Source organism: Pseudorca crassidens, chromosome 15 (assembly GCF_039906515.1).
Source record: "Pseudorca crassidens isolate mPseCra1 chromosome 15, mPseCra1.hap1, whole genome shotgun sequence".
NCBI lineage: Eukaryota > Metazoa > Chordata > Mammalia > Artiodactyla > Delphinidae > Pseudorca > Pseudorca crassidens.
Window position 1 is genome coordinate 14,103,068 of NC_090310.1, and position 21,560 is coordinate 14,124,627.

Sequence of the window (21,560 nt, forward strand, 5' to 3'; positions counted from 1 at the left end):
AAGGATGTGTTTATCTTGAGCAGTATCACTGGAAGGAGATTAATGACGTTTTCGGCATTATCATGTGTCAAGCTAATTCAGATTCCTCTTGTTGCCAGTTTTCCCTGGTATGAATTTTCATGCTTGTGTTAGCAGCACCTAGTGGAATCCCTTTATTACTAAATTTTGCTTGAGTTATTAGTGAAGCTTTAATTGATGCCTTTCTAATTCTGAAACGCTAACTTAATGACTCAAACTAGCCCTTTTAGCCTAACATGAATACAATATCTCATTAACGGAAAGCCCTGTTAAGAATTTCAATTCAATAAAGGGGAATAATCCAATTTGTACTCTTTTAAGAAAATTGCTTCTCAAAAGTCACTGTAGAATAATGATCCCGAATGAAGAAAAGACAATGTAAGTTGAGGAGGCTCTGAAGGAACTACAAATTGAACTGTGAAGGCTTTTAATTCAAAGCAACCACTTGGCATTCAATCGTGTCAATGTATAATACGTTGATATTTGATTTATAAATGGACAAATCTTTGTTATGCCACCGTTTTTTAAAAAAACCTGATTATGAACCGAGGTAAGTAACAATTTCATGTCCTAGCTGAGAAAAATATTGAAAATATTTAGGTTCCTGGATTTAGAATATTAAAATATGCTGTATTTAAATAACATCTAATTTTTTACCCAACAGCTAGGAGCTTTCTAAGGGAAAAGATGCCACATAAATGGGAAAGTTTAGTCTACCTATGAATCATGAAAAATTTTCTTCTAATAAGACCATTCCTTGAAAAGTTGCCCTAAGAGCTCTATGAATTCTACAACTCAACATGTAAAATCCACATTCCCCACCATTTTCCCTCTCAAGGCTGACTGCTCTCAAATGTTCTCTACCACTAGGAAAGTAATCACTGTCATCCCCGGGTGCTGAACCTCAAAACTAGAGTCAAAGGTGTCCCTCCTTTCCCTGGCCGCTTACACCCCAAACATGGTCAGGCCTTATCAATTCTTCCTTAGCTGTACTTCCAAGGCCACATCCTGCCACTGCCCTAAGGCAGGGCCTCACTTCTAGAAGTCGGCAACAGTCTGCCGGCTGACTGACTGTCTGATTCCAGTTTGGGCTGCTTCCAGCTTCTGCAGGCTGCAGTAGATGGCTATGCCTACAGCAGAATAGAGCGCCACCACCTAGGACATGCCGTCTAAACGTCACCTCTCCAACTGGAGGCTGCTCATGAGCTACCCGCCCCCTCTGGTGACTCCTATGTTGTTACCTCTGTTTGATTAACACCTACTACTTAAGCCTCAAATCTCTTCATAAATGTCCTTTGCTCTGGGAAGTCCTCCTGAATCCCTTTAGACGACCATGACAGTCCCCTGCCACAGGCCTTCACTGCACCCTGAACTCGCCCAAAAAGAGCACATTATACTTGCTTCCGTAGCCACTTCCCCCGTTCCCCCTGCATCCTGCCAAGGCTGCTGGTTTCATGACTATTCCTGACGTATTATAACCTCTTCCTCCTTACCTCTCTTAATAAAGCTAGAAGTCCATACAATGAAAACATTTCCACCTGTTCTCCTGACATCTTGAGAGACAGGATGGAATTTTGTTGCTCTTGGCTCCATAGAATAGTGTGGACTCTGTTCACAGTGCACTCATGATAGAGGGCACAACGTTCACACGTGACTGGAAGTGGGCTTACTTCCCAACCAGTGCAGGATTAAACATGGCATTAACTCGGATGACAGTAAAACAAGGCCGATAACAATGCCTACCTTTTATTCCTCCCTCCTACTAACATTTATGGAGTGCCAACTATGGACGTGGCCCAGTCACAGACAATTAAAAACTAGTTATAGTATAACATGGTGTGTGCAGTGAGCGCACTCTGGGAATGCAGAGAAAGGTGGTAAATCACAGCCAGCCCCCAGGAGCTTGGCCCCACTAAGAAGAGTCCTCCTGGGGGTTCCCTGCTTCGCTTGCCGAGTTACACAGATACCATGTTCTCCTCTTCCCTGTGTCTTTCCATTTCGGGGTTCAGAGCTCTAGGTCTGAACTCTGAACCCTCAGTGTCCACAATTCTGGTCTTCCTTTTCCCTCAAACTCTGACGAGAATCACTTGCCATGGATATTCCAAGAGGAACTAAAAGATTAGCTTGGACTACAGCAATAGATTTAAAATCTTTTTTCTTTGCCACAACCTACAGTAAGAAACATATTTTACATCTTGATCTAGTATACACATTCACATACACATACTCTGGAAACACAACTTTCACAAAACTATAGGCAACGTATTTCATTTAAAAACTGCCAGCTGCAACCCACTGCACTGATTTCCTAACTCCTGACGCAGCCTGAAGATCTGGGCTCCCAACTACAGAGCTCTACCCTGGCTTAAACCTAACGCAGCCTGAAGATCTGGGCTCCCAACTACAGAGCTCTACCCTGGCTTAAACCTGATGCAGCCTGAAGATCTGGGCTCCTAACTACAGAGCTCTACCCTGGCTTAAAACAGAAGAAATTAGTTGCATGGATATGACAACTATAAGCTAATATCTGTCAACTGACAACTCGGACTGCCAATGTCTAAAAAAACAAACTAGAAGACCAAGTAAATGTGACAGAAGGCTGGTGTATCAGTTTGCCTGGCTGCATAACAAAATACCATAGACTGGGTGTCTTAAACCACAAAAGTTAATTTTCTCATGGTTCTCGATGCTATAAGCCTAAGGTGAAGGTTCCAGCAGACAGCCCCCTTCTCACTTTGGCTTCACGTGGCATCTTCTCAGTATGTGCACAAGCAGAGGATGCCGGTGGGGGCACTCTGGTGTCTACTTATAAGGGCACCAACCCCATCAGATCAGGGCCTCACCTTATGACCTCATTTAACCTTCACTGCTGCCTTAGAGACCCCATCCCAAATATGGCCATACTGGTTGGGGGGGTGGGGTGGGGTGGTTAAGACTTCAACATAGGAATTTTGAACGGACATAAACCTTAAGTCTGTAACTGTAGGTTACTCTCAAATTAACGCTGAGCTATAAAACCCCTAAGACAAAACTGCATCCACACATACCCCCCCTCTCAAGACAATGTGAGAATAATCGTGTTGAATAATAGCTCAGAAAAAGTCAAAATATTCCACGCAAAAGGCAGAAGCTAAAAGGGCAAACTTTAGTGTGATTGGCACAAAAATAAAGCTGAAAGTTGGAGCTGCATAAACAGAGGAATGAAACCCCAAATCACAAAATTTGAGGTTAAGTATGCTGAGACATGAGGTCACCCTGCTTCAAGAATTCCTCAAATCCAACAGTAAGGGAAGAGGAAATCTATGCAGAATTACAAATAAACTCAAAAGGTCACAGATGATCTCAAAAATACACCACAAGCGCAATATGGTATGGCCTGACTAGACGATGCCACGCTGCTGAGAATGTGTGTGTGGTCTTGCTGGTCAGACCGGCCAGTTCTACAGGCTCCCACCACCTAGAACAATCAAACTGTGGTACAAAGGGCCGTGTTCTCATTACTTCCATACCTTTCACACTTGGAAAATTTCATTAAACAGAATGATGACAAATAGGGCCTTTATTATTTTAAATGTTTAATAAGGTTCTATTAAAGATGTCAGATTAAACACAGGCATTTGCTTCATTTCTTCTTAAAATCTCACTAAAATGACTGTAAAGGTATTTCTAAAAGATATGTAACTTATAAAAACAAAGAGGTCAGGAGAGGAGAAAACAGTAGCAAACTTTTAGAAGCTTAAAAGATGACAGATAAGCAATAACTGGCTTAGCAGACCCAAGAGAGCTGAATCCTAAACCAGCAAACAGAAAAATCCAAGATTCAACCCAATTTATGCTTCAGAATTCCCCAAAGGCCCCAAACTGGTAGCGCCAGTCACCCCTGGAAGTGGGGCAGAAGAGGCCCCAACTCACCCCCACCACCAAAAAAAAAGAGCCCAAAGATTGGTTTACATTCTAAGAAATTGTTAGAATCTCAACTTTCTGACCCCCTGGACATACACACAGCTGAGCACCTACCCAATCCACCCACCCCACCCCCCAAAAGAAGACAAGAGGTTTATTCTAGGAAGACAATAAAATAGAAAACCTATGGACTATGGGACAGCAGGTACAGTGGAGAACAGGGCTGTCACACTGAAAATGGGAGATCAGAACAGCCCTACTCCCTGCTTCCTGACGCTTGGTGGCCATGAAGACTTCTTGGCTTCCCTCAGGAAACGGCCCAGGTAGATTTCTCTAAGATAAAGTCAAGCCCAGTGTACACACTTAGGATTCTCAGTACTCTTTTTAGTCTCACACTTAAATATGAGCAGACAACTGACGATCATCTGAGGAAAACTTCTAACATGGAAGAGAGATAAAATAAACAAAAAGAAAAGAGTAACAGAGTAAACAGAGCCTAGGGTAGGGAGGAAATGACAAAATAAAAATCCAAACAACTAAACTAAAACAATTATCCTCAGAGAAATGAGAGATTACTGTATTCATTTTAAAAAGTTACACTATAAAAAGAAACACTCAAAGAATGAAAAAGACTTTAGATTTTAAAATTATGGAAATGAAAGATTCTTGAGAAAGTTAAGAAGTAAAATGTTAAACATTTCATAGAATGTAGAGTAAAAAAGAAAGATAAAAAATAGGAGAGAAATATAAAAGAAAATTTAAGGACTGGCCCAAGAGACCTAATTTTTAAATAATAGGAGTTCCTGAAAAGAAGGAGAAGAAAGAGGATAGAGGTACCTCAATGAAATAATTCTGGAAAAAATTTGAGAAGTGAAGGCCACGAGTTTCCAGACTGAAGGGGTCCATAATGGATGAAAATAGACATACTGTCTGAGGCCCATCTCAGTGAAATTTCACGGAGGGAAAACAATGGAGACAAAGGGAAATCTAACAAGGAAAAATGGTCCTGTACAAAGGATCAAGAATCAGAAGGCCTTCAGAGTTCTCAACAACTACACTGAAAACTTAAAGACAGGGCTCCAATTGCACAGGGAAAATAATTTCCAATCTAGAATTCTATATCCAGCAAAACTATCAATCACATGTGTAGGGAGAATAAAAATATTTTTAGAAATTCAAAGTCTCAATAAATTGCACCTCCCACATACCCTTTCTCAGGAATCTTCTGGAGGATGCTTCACTTGAATGAGGGAGTAAATTAAAAAGAGACCTGAAAAAACAGGAACAAGATACCCCACACAGGAGAAAGCTAAAAGAAACCCCAGTAGGACAGCTGTGTGTCCAATGTAGATGGGTCAGAAAGTGCCCCTGGAGAGACTCCTTTAAAAAGATGAACCTGATAGAAAATTCAACACATCTGAAAGTCTGAAAGGAGAAATAGATGATGGCAGAGAGTTCAAGAGTTGATTTAGCTCAAGAACATAGAACACACACACACACAAAAAAAGACAAATATTAACTCCAGGAAAACCAAAAAGTTGTGCCAGAAACAAATGGCAATCATAAAAGATTGCACTGCTCAACAGTGAATACTATTCATATGGTCATAATAATGCATAAAATTATGGCATATGTATGCTGGGAAGGTGGGAGAATAGGAAGTGTGTGATGAGAAAAGGTAGAAGAAAATTTAACCCTCATCTTCCATAATACAAAGTAAAGACATGAAGAGCAAACAGAGAAAAACAAGCAAAAAATCATCACCGTAGGTATTCTGTACAAATATTCTTCCACATGATACTGTAGTATTCTTTATTAAAAAATCAAATGATCAGCACCTTTAGGGAAGATCCTTTATTATATGTTATATATATATATATAATCCTATAATATAATCCTATATTATACGAAGATGCTTTATATATGTCACTTTATTTAGCTACCACAGTAACGTTGTAAACAGAGTTACCCCTATTTTGCAGATAAGAAAAATGAAAAACAGTGAGGCTGGGATCTGAAAACAGATATACCAGTACAAAGTTCAGGAGTTTCCCCAAGACCACTCCCACTTCTGCCACCAATTGCAAATTTAGGGGTTCCCAAGCTCACCTTCACGTTTGACAATTCACTACAAGGACCCACAGAATTCACCGAAAGCTGTTATACTCATAGTATGGCTTATTACAGCATAAGGATAGGGATTAAAATCAGTCATGGGAAGAGGCACATGGGCAGAGCCTAGGAGAGTTCCAAGCAAGGAGCTTCCCGACGTTCCCCCCAGTAGAGTCCTGGAACATGCTACCTTCACCCAGAACGATGTCTGACAACAGGCGTGGAGTACCACCAACCTGGGGAGCTCACCTGAGCCTTGGTGTCCAGGGATTTTAATGGGGTTTGTGCACCTAGACTTAGCTGCTTGCTGAGTGGCTGACCTTAGTTTCCAGCCTCTCTGGAGGTCGAGCAGGTCTTGTGGAGACCAAAGCCCCCACCCCAAACCACATTCTCAGCATAGACGATCTAGTGTGACCCAATGTGCCTCCAGATGAGCAAAGACACTCTTGTCAGGCAGGACATTCCAAGAGCTTAGAAATCACCTCCTGGAAGCTGAGGACAAATGTCAGCCCTTTCTTTGGGTAAAATTAATCCTTTATTGGATAACCAGACCTCAAAGTCCACATATAGAGAACAAAGTAGAATAATACAAAAATAAGAATCATACATACCATTTTCGTTTTCATACTCTTAAGAAGAATTTATGTGATCTTAGTATCAATTATTTAGTAGTTGGCTCCTCCAAACATACAGTAATACTTAGCAACCACACAACTAGAAAAACACTGGTTAAAGGATGGAACAGGAGCGCTGCCAGACCTTCTCAGAACTCAGAAGTACATGTTAACTGGGAAGGAGTAGAGGGAGTCCTAAGGTAGTTACAGGGAGAGTGACTTTGGAATACAAAAAAAAGAGTGCTACAGTGAATTTCCAAGGTTTATGAATTTTGTTCTCACCTGTTGTAGCTACAACTGCATTGTTTGTTCTTTGGGTAAGAGGAGGCAAAGATCCCAAAGACAGACTTCAAAGTGCACCTGACTGCCTGTGACAGTGAGACGTTGAGAGGAGTTGCCACCTTTTTCTGAGTTTACTGGTGATAAGTAGCATTCCCATGGCACAGCTGCCTGGGGAACCATTTTGAGAGGCAAAACTACAACAATGCAATTGAATTCTAGATATATCCAAGTGCAATTAAAAAATTTTTATCTGGAAACTCAGTTTCTGGAGTTTCAATCTTAATCCCCCATCCTGTTGGAGTAGAGCTAAGTCCTCTCAGTAGTATCACCAAATTGCCAATTTTCTCTGACATTTTTCTGAAAGTAATTACTGGGAACAATCAGGTCTCCGATAAGAATGAGTTCCACATGTAACACAGCGGGGAAAATATTCAGTCAGTAGATTTTGTTAGGAAAACACTGCATGAAACCCTAATGGAGACATACAGTTCCCTTCTTATTCCAACAGGGGAAGGTGTGGGAGGTGACATCTCTTCATTCCCTCCCTTTACAGATTGTGAGTTTATATATCCAAGAGGGAGGCCTCTGTGATCAGTGCTTAATTACCTACAGGGCCTCAAATTCGGCAAAAACTTTCTCAGTGTTGATGATCGTGGTGAAGATTAAGGAGATGCTGCTTGGTGAACGTGGGATGGGAAACTGCACCTTGTTTCCAAGGGACATTTCCCTTTCCCCACCGTGTCTGACTGCTCTGTAGCATTTGAGAGATGGTATAATGTAGTGATCCAAAGTAGTCTTTGAATTTTGAAAGATATGGAATTGAATTCTAACTATGCCCTATTTGTCCCTGGAGAAGATCTGTACTCTCTGGGCCTGAGATTCTTCCTTTGGAACATGAGGAAAAATAATATTTATGACTCATAAGATTTTTTTAAGGATTAAATGAATTAATGCAAGCATAGTGTTATCAAAGTGACCTTAATAAATGTTACTGGTTGTTGAGCTTAACAGCAGACACTAAAACTAAGGAATGACACCAGACATCTCACTGATGATGAAAGATACTAGAAGATAATGAAAAGATTATGCTGGAAAACAACAAAATGATACCTTCAAAGTGCTGGAAGGAAATACCTCAGCTTAGAGTTTTCTACTCTGATAATTTATCATTCAAGAGCAAAAGTGAAATAAAGATGTTTCAGAGGAAAAAAGGACTAAGTTTACCACTTACGTCATTAAGAAGGAAACGGAACCCAGCAGGAACAACTGGGATGCAAGTGAGATTTACATGGATCCATCAAAACGTGCATTAATTGCAGGAAAGAGTACTGGAAAGTCCCTGTAATTGTGCTGAAGGAGGACAGCAATGTCAATTCACTTCAGAATTAAACTAAGTAAAAACTTTTTTTTTTTTTTTTTTGCGGTACGCGGGCCTCTCACTGTTGTGGCCTCTCCCGTTGCGGAGCACAGGCTCCGGACGCACAGGCTCAGTGGCCATGGCTCACAGGCCCAGCCACTCTGTGGCATGTGGGATCCTCCCGGACCGGGGCACGAACCCGTGTCCCCTGCATCGGCAGGCAGACTCTCAACCACTGCACCACCAGGGAAGCCCTGAGTAAAAACTTTTAAAATATAAGAGTACAGGATTCTGGGAAGGTGGTGCAGTAGGAAGCATTAGGAAGACTTCTCTCAACCCAGACAAAAATTATACTGGCAGAATCTTGCCTGACATAACTATTTTGGAACTCTGAAGTCTACTGAAGGTTTGCAACTTTGAGGCGAAGGTTTGAACTGTAAATGGTAGTTAATTTCAGTTTAGACAGGCAGTAGCTACCCACCCCTCACTCCCCATGCCCACAGCAGGCGGCTGTAAACATGTTCCTGGAGCAGCCTGCATGCAGCCTGTGGGAGACAGGGTGGGCACTGAGGACCCTGTCCTCCAAACACTGGGGATCTGTCTTCTGACCATCAACTGCTGCTTCTGATCTCAGAGGTGTAAAAAGATTAAATTCTGCAATCAAAAAACAGAGATTGGAAAAACGGATTAAAAAACCCATAATCCAGGGCTTCCCTGGTGGCGCAGTGGTTGAGAGTCCGCCTGCTGATGCACGGAACGCGGGTTCGTGCCCCGGTCCAGGAAGATCCCACATGCCGCAGAGTGGCTGGGCCCGTGAGCCATGGCCGCTGAGCCTGTGCGTCCGGAGCCTGTGTTCCACAACGGGAGAGGCCCCAACAGTGAGAGGCCCGCGTACCGCAAAAAACAAACAAAAACACCCATAATCCAACTATATGCTGTTTACAAGTGCTGTACTTTATGTCCAATGACAAAATAGGTTGAAAGTGAAAGGATGAAAAAAGATATTCCATGCAAATAGTAACCAAAAGGAGAAGTGGCTATACTAATATCACACAAAACAGACGTCAAATCAAAAAGGTTACAAGAGACAAAGAGGGACATTATATATCAGTAAAAGGTTCAGTACAGCAAGACAATACAACAATTATAAACATTTATGTACCTGATCACAGATCATCAAAATATATGAAGCAGATATTGACAGAATTGAAGGGAGGAATAGACAGTTCTATAACAATAGTTGGAGACTTTAATATCTCATACTCAATAATGGATAGAACAACCAAACAGAAGATAACTACAGAAGCAAAGGACTTGAACAATACAATAAATCAACTAGATCAACAGACATACATATATAAAAGTCCTAGCCAGAGCAATTAGACAAGAAAAAGGAAAAAAGCATCCAAATAAGAAATGAAGAAGTAAAATTATCTCTGTTCAAAGACAATATGGTTTTACACATAGGCAAGTCTTCTCTTGAGAATTTGGCACTTGAGACGGAACCAAGTGGTGGTGGATGCTTGAGCTAAATTGGGGCCACAGCAGCCATAACAAGTGGTTTGAAAGTGAAGAAGCAAAAGAAGCCATGAGAGAGGAAGGGAATAATGTCCTTTGTTATCTTCTAGAAATTTTATAGAGTTATAGTTTATGTTTAAGTCTAAGGTACATTTTGAAAGTTGTAAGATCATCTCAAAAGACACAGAAAAAGCATTTGATAAAATTCAACATCCGTTCATGATAGAAACTCTTAATAAATTAGGCAGGGAAGAAACATATCTCAACATAATAAAGGCTGTGTAAGACAAGCCCATACTCAATGGTAAAAGGCAGACAGCTTTTCCTCTAAGATCAGGAACAAAACAAGGATGCTCATTCTCACCACTCCTACTCAGCACAGTACCAGAAGTCTTAGGTAGAGCAATCACGCAAGAAAAAAATAAAATTAAAGGTATCAGAATTGGAAAGGAAGATGTAAAATTGCCTCTATTTGCTGATGACACGAACCATGAAAGAAAAATTGATAACTTTATTAAAATGAGAAACATTTGCTCTGAGAAAGGCACAGGTAAGAGAACGAAGAATCGAGTCACGTAGACTGGGAGAAAATATTTGCAAAACATACCTGATAAATGACTTGTATTCAAAATATCTTTTAAAAACTCTTAAAACTCAACAATAACAAAACAACCAATCCAATTAAATAAATGGGCAAAAGATCTGACCTCCTTACCAAAGATGTACAGATGGCAAACAAGCGTAAGAAAAATATGTTCATTCATGTTTCCATGCCATTATACGCTTTTCAAAACCTACAGAACTTTATAACACAAATACTGAACCTTAAAGTATGCAAGTTTAAAAAGTCATTTAGGAGGTCAGGGGAACCCAGGAAGAGGAGCAGACTGTGACAAGAGAGTCTACTAAATTACAAATGTGTGAAATAACTTCAGTGAAGGGGAGGGGGTGGAAAGGGCACTGACCTAAGTAATTTTATAAGTAAGTGGAGCCTGTAAGACTAAAGGCAAAAGAAACTAAGCATAAACACTGTATTCTAGGGTTAAAAATTCTGATACTGCTATATATTTTATGTATACTGGAATCGAACAATTAAGTAAACAGATGACTGGTAATAGGAGCTAGGATTAGAGTCTCACTGTTGGAGTGTGAATTTATAAATAAGCAAGGAGAGGAGACTAGGATGAGTCATGTGGTAACAGATTAGAGTCTGAGACATCAGTATGTTTAGCTTAATATAGATACAAATGGTACCTATAGAAATATTTACCTACACGTGTATATGCGAAGGTTAGTATTGATACACACACATCTATTTCTTTGCTCTGTCATCTAAGAGGGCCTAAAACAAACAACACCCTAGTAGCAACGAGCACACCTTCACCCAGATCTTGGTTTCTAACACCATTCTCCAATAAAAGAAACCACAGATCCTGAGAGAAATGGCTGATTCTAGGACTGCGGCAGGAAATATACAAGATAAGCCTGGAGCTTCTTGTGGTGCGAGAAAGAAAAGAGCTCAAAATGAACAAACCCCGCCCTCCCCAAATACACACATTGATGGGGGTATGTAAAAGAAACACAGGAGCCAACTAAAAGAGCTCTTAATGGACAAAGCTAGAATAGTTTGGGCAAAAGTAATAAAGATGAATTGGATTATAACCCAAAGTTATAAAATAAATATCCATGAGCCTATACTGATATAAAAATGATTGAATAAATTAATAAATGGGAAGAAGAGACAAACCTGTGCAGAAGAATTCCAAATAATTTATGCAGATATTCTACCCTCAAGGATGTGGAGTAGAACTCTCACTCCTTAGATATGTGCGGAATATACACTTCTTCCGAAGCAGAGGGGAAGGAAGAATTTTCCTACAGAAAGGGAGAGGGGAAAACAAACACTGACAAACACTACCACAGCTTGCTGATCAAGGTCAAAATCAAGGGAGCTTGACATGATGTGATGAAAATGGCACTCTGCCTCTGTGATCTTCCTCCTAAAAACCCATACCGCAAATCTTATGAGAAAAACATTGGACAAATTCCAGTAGTGGTGCATCCTACAAAATACCTCCTGACTACTCCTCAAAGTTATGGGATCCTAGAACAGAAAAAGGCCATTAAGTGAAACCTAAGGAAATCTAAATTATGGACTTCAGTGAATAATAATGTATCAATATTAGTTTATTGATTGTAACACATGTGCTATATACCAATGTAAGATGTTAATAATAGGCCAATCCAGGGCACACGGTAACCCTCTGTACTATCTTCTCAATTTTTCTGTAAATCTCAAACTGTACTAAAACATAAAGTTTATTTTAAAATAATAAGGAATTAAGTTTAAAAACAATGCTATGTGGATTCTGCAAGCCATGCATATAACCTACCACTTGGTTTCCACAGACAGTGAACCACTATAATTGGACATTACCAATATGTAGAAAGGACTTCACATCTCTGAACTAAAATGATCAAAGTATATCAGATTCATCATGGTCTTACTAGTTTGCACACTGATAGGACCACAGTTACATTTAAGCTGCTAGGCTGGAAACCCAGAAGCAGAGGGCTGACTGTACCTCCTTCTCCCAGCCAGCCCCTCCAAATCACACAGACAGGCTGACCCTCCACTCACCAACTATCTGTAGTCATCTCTCTGTCCCTCTAGCTCAACCCTGGAACTGGAATATGCTGACTTATTTATCTCAATATGAGTCTTTTTTATATTTCCTTTGTTCAAAGTCAGAGATGCTCACTGAACTTTCTACTCCCATCTACTCTTACACACACTTAAAAAACCTACTTCTTATCAACAGCAGAAACTCCTTTATGTTTCTGTTTAGTCTGAACATCACTTCTAAATAACAAAACTGTTCTACAGAGATATTAAAAAGTAATCATCCATTAAAAAAATATTCCACTATTAGAATTCAGAAATGCTTTGCATGTGGTGTAGCATATGGCAATGAAAAGATCACACTGCACTGCAAATGATCACAGAGTATTCTGGGAATGGACAGAGTAATACAAATTATAATAAACTCTCCAGAGGCTAATTCATGTTGTGAAAACCTTGCAAATTTAATGCAGGATCTTTAAAGGTCAACTAAATATAGTCAATCCATGCTTGGGGTCTCTCTAGAATTTATTTATTTATTTATTCATTCATTCATTCATTCATTTATTCATTCATTTACAATTCACCTTACATTTTGAGCTATCCTGGTTCAGAGAGAATTTCAAATTTTTTAAATGGGTAAAGAAAGAAAGGCCACAGTTTGAGGATTTTAAATGCTGCACTTTCTGGCAATGTTCTTATTTTTACTAGCCAACTTTACTAGAATCAAAAAAGTACAGTACAGTAGGCAGGAGAGACTTTCAAAAGCATGAATGGGCATCAGTTTCCTGCTGCAGAAAAAATAGAGGAATGGTGAATGAGAAAACAACTGGATTTGACAACTAGCAGGTTACTGATGACCTATAAAATAGCAAACTCAACAGTAAATATTCATTGAATAAATGAATGAGTAAATAAATAAGGAAGAAGGTAAATAGTTACCAAAATTAGCAAGGAAGATGGAACAATGTCTCTGATTTCAGAAGGCAAGACAATGAATAAGGAAAGAAAATGAAGGTGAAGAGCTTGTTAATTCACTAAACAAACACTGAGAATCTAATATGTAACAGGTACCCTAGGAGGTGCTGGGAATGACAGCCCTTGTGTTCCAGGAACCCTAACTTCTTAGCGAAAACAGCCTTACAAATGTGCATATAGCTCTGAAAGAAGTGGTCCCCAAGGAGGTTTGTTTTACAGTTTTAAAAAGCAGAAATTCACCAGATGAAGTGGGGTAAGGAGGGCAGGTCTAGCAGAAGAGATACCTTCGGCAAATACACAGAGGAAAGAAACAACATGGCAATGTCTAGTAAAGGCCCAGGGAGTGGGCGTGAAATGAAACTGAAAGGACTTGATTGTGAAGGCCATTAAAACCAAATAAAATGTTTAGGTTTTTCTCTTGCATTCTCTGTAAGATGGCATGTGTTTCAAAAATACAGCAGAGAAACAATAAACTTGGAATTGGCAGCAAAAACAAAGAGGATGTTGAATAGTCAATGCCCACCCTCAATTATTTGTAGACTAAATGATCTGTTTTGTGGATTTTGTTTTTGTCTTTTTCCTTTGGTTATAACTCTGCTTTTACTACCCTTAAAAAGGCATTCATCTGCAAATTGCTAGCCTAATTATTAAATGGGATTTGATGGGGTCTGATTAGGATTAGGAAAAGATCTTTTCATATAAGTTTCTGAAAAACCTTTCCAGTAACACTACAGAGGTAGCCATGCAACCATACTGGGTGACACTTTTAACATAAGCAAACAAAATGAGTTTACGTGCAAATAATCTAATAATAACAAACAGTGCCAAGTGGACTGGTTATTACTGTTCACTGGGGAGACAGTAAACAAAAAACAATAAATGTCAAAACTGTCTAGTCATAAGTCTTCTGTTCTGGACAAATGTATTTCTACAGCTAAAACCCCTAGATATTATATATAAAACAAACATAAGAAGGCTCTGAAAGGTGGAGATAAGAAGGCAGGTTGGCTAAGGACTGCAGGACCTAAGGAACGTAGTGATACGTTCCCTGGGTTTTAATTTTGGCTCATATATCCTCGACTGGGTGTGAGAATTCAGAAGCCTGGTTAAAGCCCACAATCTAGAAACACCAATGAGCACTCACAATTAAAAAAACAAAAAAATTAAGCCTCAGATTAAGCCTCCCTAGCCAAAGGACTAGGAAAAGGGCAGCCAAGCAAGACAGAAAATTTTTACATAATAACCATCCTAGGCCAAGAGAAAAACTGGTCTCATTCTCACCCCAGTTAGCAAACACCTAGTGGGGATCCTAGATTTCCACATTCGCCCAGCTGTACTGAGCTGTACCCTCTCCCTCCCTCTGCTGGGGAGGTGTCAGAGAAGGTGCAGTGGGGAATCCTGCCATCCCAACCCCCCTCTATTGTTTCAGTGGAAACCCTGTAGAGATTGGCAGGGTACGTTAAAAAAGCACCAGCCAACTGTATATTGTCTCTAAGAGACTCACTTCAAATATATGATATAGGTAGATTGAAATTTAAAAGACAGAAAAGATATACAATGTAAACATCAATCAAAAGAAAGCAGAAGTGGCTATATTACTGTCAGATATTGTACACTCCAAGGCAAAGAAAATTTATAGGAACAAAGAGGGACATTACATAAATGAAAAATAGGTCAACTCCACCAAGACGATACAGAAATCCTAAATGAGTATGCACCAAACAACACAGTTGCCAAATATATAAAGCGAAAACTGACAGAACTGAAAGGAGACATAGAAAAACCCACACTTACAGCTGAAGACCTCAACACTTCTCACTCAGTAACTGATAGAACTATATAATCAGCAAAGATACAGAAGAACTCAACACCACCACCAACCAACAGGATGAAATAGACATTCACAGAACACTCACCCAACAACAACACAATGTATATTCTTGGCAAGCGCACACAAAACGTTTACCAAGATAGACAACATCCTAGTCCACAAAACAAACCTCAACAAATTTAAAAGAACCAAGATCATAGAGAATATGTTCTCTGATTATAAGAGAATCAAACTTGAAATCAATAACAGAAACACAACAGGAAAAAAAAAACCCCAAACACTAGGAAACTAAACCACAAACTGCTAAGTAATCCATGGGCCAAAGAACATTTAGAGCATTAAATGTTTACATTAGAAAAGAGGAAAAGTCAATAATCGAAGCCCTTATCTTAAGAAACAAGAAGCAAAGAAACCCAAAGTAAACAGAAAGAAGGGCATAATAAAGAGAAGCGCAGAAATAGATGAAATTGAAATCTGAAAAACAGAGAAAAACCTATGAAACAAAAAGATAGTTCTTTGTTTTTTATTTTAAAAGATTTTTCTTTTTTGATGTGAACCATTTTTAAAGTCTTTATTGAACTTGTTACAATATTGCTTCTGTTTTATGTTTTGGTTTTTTGGCCATGAGGCATGGGGGATCTTAGCTCCCCGACCAGGGATTGAACCTGCACCCCCTGCAATGGAAGGTGAAGTCTTAACCACTGGACAGCCAGGGAAGTCCCCAAAACATGGTTCTTTGAAAAGACCAATAAAATCAACAAACTGAATAAACCAACAGAAACAAAACAGAGAAGACACAAATCAACCAAATTAGAAATGAAACAAGATGTTGTACGGACACTGAAAGGAAAATAAAGTAATACTATGAACAATTTATTCACATAAACTTGACAACTTAGATGAAATGGACCAATTCCTTGAAAAGTACAAACTACCACATCTCACCCAAGATGAAAGATAATCTAAATAGCCTTGTAACTATTACAGAAATGTAATTCATAATTTAAAAACTCCCCCCAAAATATGCTTCTAAGCCCAGACAGTTTCACTGGAGAATTCTACTAAACATATAAAGAAGAATTAACACCAATTCCACACAATTCCTCCTAGAAAACAGGAGGAAACCTTTCCCAACCTGCTTTAAGAGGCCAGTATTACCCTAATACTAAAATCATAGACAGTATAAAAAAAGAAAACTACAGACCTATATTCCTCATGAACATAGAAGCAAAAATCTTTTAAAAAATATTAGCAAAAAGAATTCAGCAATATATAAAAAAGATATACACACTATGACTAAGAGGGGTTTATTTCAGGGATGCAAGCATGGTCCAATATTCAAAAATCCATGTAATCCATCATATTAATGGGTAAAAGAAGAAAAATCACATGTTCATAGCAACAGAGAAAAAGGATATGACTTAATAATTTTATTGTGAATAAACACCCATTCACAATAAAACCCCTCAAAACACTAGAAATAGAGGGAAACTTCCTCAATTTGGAAAAGAGCAAGTATAAAAAACCTACAGCTAACATAAAATTAAACAGTGAAAGGCTAAACGCTCTCCCCGAGATAGGAAAAGGACAAGAATGTCCGAAATCACTGTTCTTATTCAATAAAGTACTCAAAGTCTTAGTAAATGTAATTAAGTAAAGGAAATTAAAGGGATGCCAATTGAAAAAGAAGAAACAAAACTGTCCCTTTTTGTAGAAGATATAATGGTCTATGTTGAACACCCCAAGAAATCTACTAAAAAAATCCTGCTGGAAATAATAAGTGATTCAGCAAGGTTGCAGGATATAAGATCAACATACAAAAATTAATTCTATTTCTACAGAATTCAGTGAACTTGTGACAACTGAAATTAAAAATGCAATACCATTTATAATTGCTAAAACAGAAAAATACTTAGTTATAAACCTAACAAAGTATAGGACCTGTATACGAAAAACTATAAAATGCTCATTAACGAAATCAAAGATCTAAACAGATCATGTTCATGATATGCAAATTAAGACCCACTGAGATCATGACAAACCTGTTAGAACAGCTAACCTAAAAAATGACAACACCAGGGCTTCCCTGGTGGCGCAGTGGTTGGGAGTCCGCCTGCCGATGCAGGGGACACAGGTTCGTGCCCCAGTCCAGGAAGATCCCACATGCCGCGAAGTGGCTGGGCCCGTGAGCCATGGCCGCTGAGCCTGCGCGTCTGGAGCCTGTGCTCCGCAACGGGAGATGCCACAACAGTGAGAGGCCCGCGTACCGCAAAAAAAAAAAAAAAAAAAAAAGACAATACCAAATGCTGGTTAGGATGCAGAGAAACTGGATTTTTCATCCATGGCTGTGCTTGACATTCTTCATGGCTGAGGTGCTGCGGCCCTCACTGCACAGCCTGGTGTCAGAACTCAGCAGATGTCTAATAAACACTTACAGAACTCAACTGGCCTGAATGAGATATGGTGCCATTTATTTTCCCTATGTCCATGTTTACACTGGGAAGAGAGAAGAAATCTTAGAGACTGAAGTCAAGTATTGGTCTAACATAAATTTCCCAGTTTTAAACTCTTCTTCGAATGGCGTCAGTGGTATCAAAAGATGCCCTGTGGTATAAGAAAGACCAATGGACTAGAGGGCAGAAGGTTGTGGGTCTAGATTTGGCTCAGCCACTTTATGAGACTTTAAGGAAGTCTCTTCACCATCTGATCAGTTTCCACAGGAAAAAAGTGAGGTAAAACGTGTCTCCAAATCTCAGAAGTGATATTCTAATCCTAAATCTCATATTATTTCTATAATTTTCTACATAATAAGATAAGGTACATAAGGAGACAAGGCAACATAACTGAGAACCAACAGAAACAACAGATAACAGAAACAAATCCACAGAGATTTTAGATATTGGAGTTATCAGATACAAACAATGAAATAGCTGAAATTTCCAGTATTCAAGAAGATAAAAGCCAAGCTTGAAAATTTCAGCAGGGAACTGGAAAGGATACAGTGTGATATATCATATTTGAAACAAACAAAACAAACAAATTATTTAACTGAGAAACACACTATCCAAAATTTTAAAATTGGTGTGGCATTTAATAGCATATGAGACACAGCTGAAGCAAAAATTAGTGACTTGGAATACAAATCAAAAGAAACTGTCCAAGTGAAATAATAAATACAATGACACATGTTTAACTGGAGTTCCAGAAGAAAAATACTGGGGAAGAAGAAATATTTAATGAAATAAAAGCTAAGACGTCTTCAACCAATGATGGAAAGTATCAACCCACAAATTTATGAAGCCCAAGAAGTCCCAAAAAGGAAAATAAAAAGAAGTTCACATCTAGACACATTAGAGCATAAAACCAAAGGGAGAGAAAAAGAAACCAGAGGGAAGAAAACAACAAATCACCTTAAAAGCAGCAACAAACTAATAGCTGACTTTCCATCAGTGGAACTTAAAAGACAGCGGAATATCTTTATGGTGTTGAAAGGAAACAAATGCCAACCTAGAATTTGATACCCAGCTAAAATATACATTTTTGGACAAAAACTGAGAGTATGCCATCAGCAGACCTCCACTAAAGGAAATTTTAAAAGGTGCTTTTTGGGCAAAAAGAAAACAGTCCCAGATGGAGGCTCAAAAATGCAAAAAGGAACAGAGAACAAAATCATGTTTAAAATGCAGGTAAATCTAAATAAATACTGACTACATAAAGCAATTAACAATACTGTCCTTACATTTATAATTAACATACACAACAATGACAGCATGAGTTGGGAAGGGAAAAATGGAGGTTGTGTTCTAAAGTCCTTGCTTTGCACAGTTACAGAGTAAAAGTATTTTAACACTAGACTGATCAGTCAAGTTTGCATGTAGTAATTTCTAGTGCACCCACTAAAAGAATAGAAAAAGTATATAATTCCCAGCCTAACTGGAGGAAAAATAAGACCTACTGTGGCTGAGAAAATGAAAGAAGTGCAGAAAGAGAAGGAAGAGGGGTTCCAGAAGAAGCTGGAGAGGCAGACAGAGACTGATCACATAGGACCCTAGGGGCCACATTAAGGATTTTGATTTTCATGCTAAAAGCAATGGGAGGTCAATCAAAGGCACCTAAGCAGCAGAGATCTACATTCTATAAAGACATCTTTGGCTATGGTGTGAAGACCTTATGGAAGAAGAGAGAACTTTACTACCATTGTCAGGACTATTTCCAGAGCACTGCCCCTCCAATCAAATAATTTGTTTTGAAGGTGCTACCTTACCTAAAAAAGTAACAATGAATAAAAAGCTAGAAAATAAAATTCAGTTTTGGCTTTAGTTTTTAAGATTTACTTTGTAAGTTAATTGTCTTTGCAGCTACTTTACTAACGTTTCAAATACTAGGTAGCCTTTATTTCTTTGTTCCTTAATGCTCCCAGTACATATTCTTCTGTCTAAATATTTAAGTCTGACAGATCATTAGGTCAGATATATACCATCTAATTGGCACCAAGGCATGAGGGCCTTTTAACCTCCTGTTTGTTTGAGACTAGACCACGTGAAATTTTAATTGAGTGATTCTAATATTATTAAATATCATTAACCTGCAAAGCTGTTCAGGAAGCCACTTAAGTTGTGGAGGGAGGAAAAAGTGAGATTCGTGTTCAATTAAGCCTGACTTTACTTGCATACAGAGCATTTTTATAAGAAAAGGTAGCCCGTTCTTTATTACCTTTTTGGTATTAATTTATCTTTACTGTGATATAATTCACAAACCATAAAATTCAACCTTTTAAAGTATACAGTTCAGTGGTTTTTAGTACAGTCACAAAGTTGTGCAACCAACACCACTAAATAATTCCAGAACCTTTTCATCACTCCAAAAAGAAATCCCATACCTATTAGCAGTCACTTCCCAGTCTGCTCTTCCCCCAATTTCCAACAACCACTAAACCACATTCTATCTCTAAGGATTTACCTATTCTGGACATTTCATATAAATGGAATCAAACATTATGTAGTCTTTTGTGTCGATTTTTCATCTAGAATAATGATTTCAAGGTTCAACCATGTCCCCTTTTTTAAAAAGCACTTTTAAATGGAAAGTTTGAACAGGAAACTAGGCAGAGGAGTAAAACAAACCTCTGTGTACCCATCATCTAGCCTCAACAACCCTCAACCCATCTACACACCCACATACTTCTTACTTCGTACCATTTTGAATCAAATCCCAGACACTATATTATTTCTGTATAAATATTTCTGTAAGGACATATCATTATGATCACTACTCGAACACTGGCCTTCTGATTGGGTTTTTTTCTTTTTAATGGCCTACCTCTACTAAAAACTGAATTTCTCCTTTGCTAGGCATTATTTACTTAAAAAATACATTAGATTCAGGCACTTGTTCTGTCTAATAAAAACACTAAAAGGGAAAAAGAAAAACCAAAATCCTAGAAATATTTCTGCAGAGGCCAAGATTCAAAGTGATCTAAAATTTGATAAACACCTCAATATTTCTTCTGACAGTCAGAAACACTCATATGGGGGTTGTTTACTATTTTCACTTTCCCTTGTCATTCTGGGAAAGGACTAGAGGTTATTACAAGGGTGTTTTGTTTTGTTTCTCAGTACACACCAATTACAAGCCAGAAAGCACTTCAGGTGCCTTGGTGAGGGCTGAAAACAAAGCAATCTCACACAGAAAAGACAGTTTATGAGTCCAACAGACTGAATTCGGGGCTTTCTTAATGTTTGTTTTAGGAAAGGTAGCAAACAAGTAGATATTCATTATAATAAGGTGAGGGGAAAATAAAGAGAAAAGAGAGCAGGAAGGACAAGGGTGATGGAAGAATGCATACCTGACTGGTTCTTACCTTCTTGTGAGCTATCAGGAGGCAGTTGGAATGTTCGTGTTCACAAGCAATTTCATAGTCGGGGATCAGATCCACCAACTCACAGACAAAGCGCACCACTTCTTCGTGCCAGGGCACGTTGGCCATGGTAAGACTGCTTGCCGAACTCTCTCCACAGTAGGTAACACCCTGTGGAAACATTACAACAGTCAGAGACAGTTACAGACCTATTTAAATGTCACAGAGGAAGAGCTTCAGAGCCAGAAAGGCTTCTACAGGTTAACCAATCCAATCCAGGCCAAGCCAAGCCACATCTTCAAGTGAAGAAAGCAGTACAAAGATGACAAAATTTGCTTGGAAGCTCATACGAGTAGCGAGTGACAAAGACAGCACTGGAGCTCCCAGGCCAGCGCTCTTTACACTCTGACAATCCTGATGCTTCTTGGGTACTTGTGCTTTGTGCTACATCACCATCTACACTGTCT

General features: G+C 38.9%; 1 protein-coding gene across 3 annotated transcripts in view; it reads right to left on the minus strand.

Annotated features, from left to right (window-relative positions):
* Positions 1-21,560, minus strand: part of LOC137206838 (S-adenosyl-L-methionine-dependent tRNA 4-demethylwyosine synthase TYW1) — a 206,152-nt gene that overhangs the window by 50,487 nt on the left and 134,105 nt on the right. For all 3 annotated transcript variants that reach the window (XM_067705974.1, XM_067705973.1, XM_067705972.1), the window contains exon 15: positions 21,097-21,264. In XM_067705974.1, coding sequence (XP_067562075.1) covers positions 21,097-21,264 — 168 coding nt within the window. The remainder of the gene's footprint in view (positions 1-21,096; positions 21,265-21,560) is intronic.